This window comes from Pinus tabuliformis, chromosome 8, assembly GCF_031772625.1.
Source record: "Pinus tabuliformis cultivar Carrire ecotype Pingquan chromosome 8, CPIR1, whole genome shotgun sequence".
Lineage (NCBI taxonomy): Eukaryota > Viridiplantae > Streptophyta > Pinopsida > Pinales > Pinaceae > Pinus > Pinus tabuliformis.
This window is the reverse complement of record NC_142294.1, coordinates 1,425,738,493-1,425,746,778: the sequence shown is the minus strand read 5'-3', so window position 1 is coordinate 1,425,746,778 and position 8,286 is coordinate 1,425,738,493. Positions and strand designations below refer to the sequence as shown.

Genomic DNA, 8,286 nt, shown 5'->3' with positions numbered 1-8,286 from the left:
ATGAATCTTTGTGTTAGAGTAAGATATTGTAGTTAATCCTTCTGGCCTGGTTTTAATTCTTTAATCTTTCTACACGTAGATGTGTTTTCTCAAATTATTGGACTATCAATGGGTGCAATGGTGGTTGTCATCTTAGTGGTTATGGGGAGATGTTTCTATTTTGTGTTGTTCGAATCTCATTGTTAATTCAATTCTTCATGTTGTGTGGCATAAGAAAATTCTTTTATGTTGATACTTAATCAACCTCTCCTTTCTATTGTATGTTTTCTAGAGGGTATCGTATATTATTCTTTGTGGCTTTGGGGTCTCAAGTTTCATCTCAACCATTAGGTGTTTGCATTGTCATATTGGCATAGTAGTTGGGGTTTGTGGCTTGACTGGAATCACCTACATTACTGGGTTTTTTTCTTCTTAGTTGGGCCAGTGACAGGGTATGTGGCCGAGTTGGAATTGTTTCAGTTTGACCTATAATTATCCTAGACTTACTCTCAATTCCTCTACAGAGAATTTCCTCATGGTGCATGAGGGAAACAAGGTAAGAAGGAGGGTTGAAGAATGAGGGAAATCTAGTCATCCACACATGGAGGCCCTTGACTAGGGTGAGGTTGTAAATCAAATCCTATAAACCATACTAGCTCTCTTGATCCTCACATTGGGTAGGACAACGCCCCTAGAAACCGACTTCATCAACTCAAAATTGTTGTAAATAATATTGTGAACAACCAAAAAAGTAAGTTCACTTATCAAACACATTAATGATAACAAAATACATACAAAGTCAAAAATATATATATAACTAGAATAACCATGTAAATTAAACATCAATTTCTGATAAGCAGCAAAATAATTACTTCATGATAAATTGGACATTCTTAAAATTAGAAAAAACATAAAAAGTAATTTGTATTAATTATAAAATACTTAATATATAAATTAATCATATTTAGATTAAAAAAATTGTATGGAAGTTTTTAACAATGGACATTCACCTCCTCTTTATTATGCACATGCTTAATTTATAAATATTCTTTGTTACAATGCCATGGGCCAATACTATGGTTTATCAATACCACATGCTCAAAAAACTATAACTCATTTTATATTACACTTGTTCATATAACATTTTTTAATTAATCATTTTATTTAAAAAAAAAGTAGAACTACTTTGGAGATAATTATCAAGCTTTGATTTTTGTATATTACTATGAAATATCCATGGAGGTTAAATCCCTAACATCTACCAACCAATTATTTATAACTAAAATTAAAACTTTGGAATCCTTCTTTCAATCAAAGCCAAAAAAATAGTATATATATAATAATTTCTAAATTATAACAGCCATGTAGACTCATATAAAAACGATGTAAACTCACCAAAAAAATATATACAATTAATAAAAATCATGGAAATAATGTCTATATAACTCATAACCATAATTAAATGATGATAATAATAATGAAAAAAATGTTCCTCACCTGTGACAAGGCAAACTTACAACAAAAATTAAACCGTGATATTACAAGATCATTAATTATCATAACAAGAGCATTTAATAAATTATTTAATTTTTTAATAAATTATTGTTCATAAGGGGTGGCAGGAGGCTAGGGGGTAATTTTTTTCCTTAAGAATGAAGAAGAACATAGGTATGCTTAGGGTTTAGGTCACATTTCCAATAGCATTGTTGAATTATATGTGGTATATAAGAGTTTGAGGCAAATTGTGAATATGGGAATTCATGAGGTGATTTTTTTTGTGGTTCCTTGAATATAATTCACCATTTATATTCAAAATATCTTCTTTTAAGTCATATTTTCAAAAGTATTTATGAGTTGTATTAGTCTATCCCCCAAAAAAAATATCTCCACGTTTTAAGATCAAACAACTTGAAGGTTGGTCACATGGCTAATTTGGGATCAATGCTAAATGAGGGTGAACTTTGGTGGCAATGAAAAAAATAGCTATATCCTCCTTCCTTAATGGTTGATCACTGGATGAAAATGGGGTATATACTCCTTCCTTAATGGTTGATTAGTAAACTCGTATATCCTCCCTTAATGGTTGATCACTAGAGGAGAATTGGGTATATACTCCTTCCTTAATGGTTGATCAGTGGACTTAGGAATTAAAGCTGACAAATAATTCCTCATAGTTCAATGTAACATTTTCATGCTTTGGAAATTTTAGTTTTTGTTAAGTTAGTATTGCCCATTATACAAGTGAAATAATGTAGATATTGTTCAAAAGCTTCAAACTTAAAATTGTATAAATAACCTCCATTCCAACCATATCCACTAATTTCAACTTACTTATATGAATCATTTAAATGAAGTAAACTTTAACTAAAAAAAATAATATCATAATTGTTTTCAATTCTAGAATAATAAATAATAAATTATTATTAATAAAAAATATTTAATAAACTTTAAAACAATAAAATAACTTAATAATAAAAAGGCAAACACATTAAAAGTAATAATAATTAAAAATATACCATAATTATATAACAACCCCCATAATTATATTATAATAATAATTAAAAATACACATCTTAACATGTAATATTTGGTATTTACTTGGACAATGTTATATATAGCCCTTTCTTTGCTTGTATGGATTAAAAATAACATATTCAGATGACCATTAGGTAATTGTTAATATATAAATTTATGCCATTCCAAGGAAACCTCGAACATAATCCCTCTATTCACATTACGACGGCGTACCTTGTCAGTAACATAGATTTATGTTACTGAAAGGAACAACGGTAATTTAGGGATAAAACAGAACACATTTTGCAGCATAGTTTTAGTTATTTTTTTTCCTTTTATTACGACATGAAAAATAAATTTAAGTTGATAAATTTGTATAGATTAAATATGTAAATAATGTTTTAACTGCTCTGAATTTATTTATCCAGTTAGAAATCTACACTTCTAATAAAAACATAATATAAGAGAAAATTTATTTTATGTATATATATATATAATTATTTATTAAATTAATTTGAAAATAAAATGAAAATTGAAACATAATATAAGAGAAAATTTATGTTTTATATATATATATATATAATTATTTATTAAATTAATTTGAAAATAAATTGAAAATGCAATATGTGAAATTTTAAAAATATGCAAAAAGGTGGATGAATGAAAAAATATATTATAAATTTTTTCTTTTAATGTTAACGGTTTTCGATCTATTTGTGATAATTAGCGGATCCATCGAGCACGCAGGTGGGACTACTGCAAATCGAGCAGCTACCAGGAGAGATGTGCAAGGCAGGAAAAGGAATCCCATGCATTATTTTTAGAAGGCCAAACAAATAACCCAACGAACGACTGTTAAAACGGATTCCTTAACATTTTAAATTTGTACCTCTTTTTCCCCTTGTACGGGCTCCCACTTGTTTTCTTGCCTCGTTCTGCGGAACCCAAATACACCGTGCTTTACTTCGACATGCGCCGCTTGGTTTTCTTTTGAAGGTTTCAGATAACTGGCATTGTAATTCGTTGTAATTTTGTCATTCATTCCATTAGAGCAGGTTCACTTATGGTCATTTTATACGGATCCAGTACCATTGATACTAACTTTTGCACTGGAAAATCATGGCGCCCATTCATGATGTTCTGAAAAATATGAGACCATAAAGAATATGAATATGATAATGAACACAAATGATCCTGAGAATGAAATACAAATGGTAGTGAGAAAGAATGAAATCAATATCCAGTATGTTACAAAGAATATGGAAGAAGCTGGAAATACAAGCGCGGGAATGAATGTTAAATAGTGGGCGCCAATGTTTCAGTATGGTCTCTCTCCAACATAGTTTCCAGGAGGGTAGTAATTGCATGTGATGAACGTGTCGCCGCTGTTACATTTGATGACGGCACATCCAACTTTAGTTGTTGTTCTCCAAACAATCTGCGTGTAGTGGGTGCAGTCCTGACCGGTGCTGCAGCTATTATTTGCATAGTTGTACCACTTCTTTTCATCCACCCATGCACCGACTGCCTCTGTAGCGTTCCAGCCTTTACCACTCCCCCAGAATATGTTCTCTCCGAATGGACCATTGGAATGCTGAAGAATGCAATCACCTCTTCTTTCCCTTGCATAAACGCGAGCATATGTTGCGAGTTTCACATCCCATTTCAGTGGAGGGACTCCCACTTGTTTTCTTGCCTCGTTCTGCGGAACCACAAATCCTTGAATGGTTTGACTAATATTCGTACCTGCTTCTGCAACCATTGCAGATTACAACGCTTAAGGCAGCTACTACAACCAGCAGAAACGATGGCTGTCTCATTTTTATGGAAACAATAACAAAGTAGTAGCTGATACTTGACAAATGTAGCCTCGACAGATGTACCTGTAATTGAAGAGCAAACACTTCGTTTGTTGGCTTGTTTATATCTTGTTTATGAACACAATTTATAGAAAGCCCAGACAAAGTTTAATATGAAGGGAGAATAAGCTATAGGGCATAAAATATAGGGGATAAGCTATCGCAGACATCAGATCCTCTCATCCCCAAAATGTAAAGCATAAAAATGGACAGATAGATATCCATGGCCGGATCAGATCATTTTAAATTTTAAAATTCTAGAAGAGCTGGCGGGAGCATATTTTGCACATTGAGCATCTGGCGTAAAGCCCAGCCGATGAACATAATGGAACGCGTGCGTCGTTGTTTGACTTTGGCGGTACAGGACACCCGTCATGAAGACGCGTATTTCCCTCACATGGCTGCGATTTCCTAAGGAATCACAAACCCTATCTGATCCTTTCATGTGTTGAATCCAAAAAAAGGTTGAGATATGGTATCATTCATGAAATGTTTCACGAGGTAGAAGCAGGTCGACCTCCGCCGACAAAAATCTTAGCTCAATGGCATTGTTTAGGTGACCATTCGCGAAGTACAGGGAGGTCGATCTTCGCCAAGAAGCAACTTTAATTCGGGAATGAATCTATAGGATTAATAATAAATCCATTAGAATTGATAAGTTGCTTGGTCAGAGAAGTTGTTTTTTGGTTTTTTAATATAGTTGAAAAATTTATTATAATTCAGTTGTCAATTTAGTATTTATAGTTATTATCAGTTGTAGTAGGCTGATTTACCATTGTTTATTTAAGAAAAGAGTAAGTCCTCTGAATTATCTAGTTGGTGGTCAGCTATCTAAATTATTTACTTGGTGGTTTTAAAGAAGTAAGCTTTAAGTTTAATTAGATAGTATTTAATATCCATTAGATATTTATTAATGGAATAGATGCACAATAATGCTATCCTATAATATTATAATTCACATATAGTATTTAAAAGAATAAAAGAATAAAATTAGTGAGTATTGTGAAATGTCATAAAAATTAATAAAAATGAAAATAGATCCATATACCCTACACGCTACACAATCTCCTCGCATGATTGTACTTTCTCTTTGTTTCATGTTACGCAAGACACTCTTCCATAAAAATCAAAATAGATCCATCTCCCCTTCACCCTACACAATCTCAATCTCTTTGCATAGTTGTACTTTCTCTTTGTCTCATGCCACGCAAGACACTCTTTCATAAAAATCAAAATAGATCCATCTCCCCTACACCCTACACAATCTCCCTGCATGATTGTACTTTCTCTTCGTCTTGTGCTATGCAAGACACTCTTCCACCACTAGAAATGGGATTCAATTCCCCATTCACAACAATTTAGAGCTCCACAAAGGTCAGCCACTAAGACAAAAGGATTATTAGCGTAAAAGTGTAAACACAAAAGCCAATTTGGCAGTATTGCGAGTTCACTTCTCACCTCAATTCAATAATACAATTGGTGAAGGGGTGCCTACGTTAGCTCAATTTTATGAGCCATGCTCGCAAGGATTCTTTCTTTCTAGCTCTCCAAGTGGTACTAGAGACAGGGAAGGGCAAGCCATGCTACATTTTTTTCCACAAAGTTGGGAAATTCCCTTTTCCATCTTGAATGGCACTCTATTATGCTCAATAATAGGGTTCTCTACATAGAAACTTATATAGACCACTGAAGTAGGCTAGTGTACTCTTTAGCAGTGAATCTTCGTCACAAAATTAGATTGGTTATTTCCTTAGGAAGCTTAAAATTTCTCCCCCTACAACTTTTTCATAAGTATTATTTTCTTGGTGTTCTTGTGTGGACAATCACTCCTTGTAGCAACTCGGTCCTCTTTCAACCTCACCTAGATGCCAACTGTTTGCACTTTTGGGATGTCCTCCAACCTTTTTGGTCATAGCTCTTTGCAAGGTTCCTTTCTGTTGGTATTACCACCCATTGACACTGTCTTAGCCACTCTATAAGCCTCCATTTTTCTTCCACACACCACATCTTAGGGCCCGGTCATAGATTTGCTACACCATCCACATAATTGTGCATGTCCATCTCTATCCCTCCTAGCACATCCTTACCTACTCCTTGGCCTTATTCAAATCCTTGTGCAATCACCATGCCATGTCAGTGAGCCTCACTCCATAGGGGCAAACTGTACTATCAAGAAAAGGCAAGTTGTGGCAATGAATCAAATCATCACAGAGTGATGAAACTAGCACTTGCTTTCGAGATCTTCCTGTACCCCATTTAGGGAGAACTCACTCATGCCAAGAGGGAAGGCAATGATCAAAGGCACCTCCTCTCTTACATTGAGGTCCTAGTAGATTTGGTTGATTGGGTCTCTAACATAGGGCTCACACATGGGCATTTCAATCATTGTATGCAAACAATGGACTTGTATTAGGACATGAAATACCTATCAGTTGAGGTTCTCTTCGATCAACACGAGAGAAAAGAGGACCTCTTCTCCATGGAGCATCTCCATCAACACATGATGGGCCTGAACTGGTAACTAGACCACATCGAGAAGTACCCAAGAATTCCTCCTGCTACTGAAAGCTCATTGTGCCATAACAAGGGGCTGATCCATGTTCCAACACCAAATTTGAACCTATCTTCCTAATCTCTTTATTCTTGTTATATCTTTGATTTCATAGTTTCTATGTACTTGTTTCTCTCTTATGACCTGAAAAGCTAGTATATTGGTAAATCTAAAGTATATTTTCAGTTCTTAGGAAACATTTTATCTTCTTTCTCCTTGAAGATACAATAATTTTAGATTTTACTAAATTTTTCCTATAAACAACCAATCTAATTATTTCATTTTTATTATTAAAAAAAAACCATAAACTTCATTGTAATAAAATATTCCCATATAAAATATACTTGAATAAAAAACATTTTTTCTCTTCCAATTATACAAATTTCTTTAATATTAATTAGTTTACATTTTAATTAATAAACTTTAATATTACATTCTTATTGATAACAAAGTTAAATTAATATCTTATTAATAATAAACTTTCTTTATATAGAACATTATTTAAAAAAGGCCACAAGTTAAAATTATCACAAAATTATATGCTTCACATGATTCATTGGGAGCAAAACTAATAACAAGATATTTATTTTTATCCTTTATTTTATAAACTTAAAATACGTTTATATTCGTTTTGAAATTAAAAAAAAAGGGATATTTAACTATATCAAATAAATAATTATATGAATATTTTTAAATTTAATATTATAATATAATTTTCTAATTTAAAAAAAACAATTAAAGAATTGATTATTTCTAAAGATGGGTGATTATTTTTATATTAAATATAACAATTTCATAAATACCATAAACAAGGTAGTTATAATATGTCTCTTAAAAATTAATGTTTAACAGAGCATTTTAAGAACAAAAATGCATCTTAAAATTTAGAAATCTTAGCAAATTTTATTAATCTTCAATATACAAATTGTACAATGCTTTGTGATATATTTATAAAATATTCAAATTTATAGTAATTTTTATATGTTATATATAAAATTTTGGCGAATAACTTCCGAAGGAAAAAAAATTGATATATATATATATATATATATATATATATATATATATATATATATATATATATATATATTCGCGAATCACTTTCAAAGAAAAAAATGTCACACATCCACATATTAAATGAGCATAAGTAAAATGTTGAACAGTTTACTATATAGAAAGCATGGAATATTTATATATTTATGCTATGATTCAACAGAACTGTAAAACTTGATTACCTTTGTTATTTCTTCGATGCACTATTTATTTATGACAGGGCCCTTAATCAGGCATTTCAACCATAATTTCATATATACTCCTCGTGACTAAGATTAAGTGGAATTTATTACTTGACGAGATTCTATATGTACCAACAGGCCCACTCGC

General features: G+C 32.0%; 1 protein-coding gene across 1 annotated transcript; it reads right to left on the bottom strand.

Moving 5' to 3' along the window:
- Positions 1-3,784: 3,784 nt before the first annotated feature.
- Positions 3,785-4,389, bottom strand: LOC149240972 (pathogenesis-related protein PR-1-like). Its single transcript, XM_089367411.1, has one exon. It carries the CDS (start codon positions 4,253-4,255, stop codon positions 3,812-3,814), a length of 444 nt encoding a protein of 147 aa, XP_089223537.1. The 5' UTR covers positions 4,256-4,389; the 3' UTR covers positions 3,785-3,811.
- Positions 4,390-8,286: the final 3,897 nt, after the last annotated feature.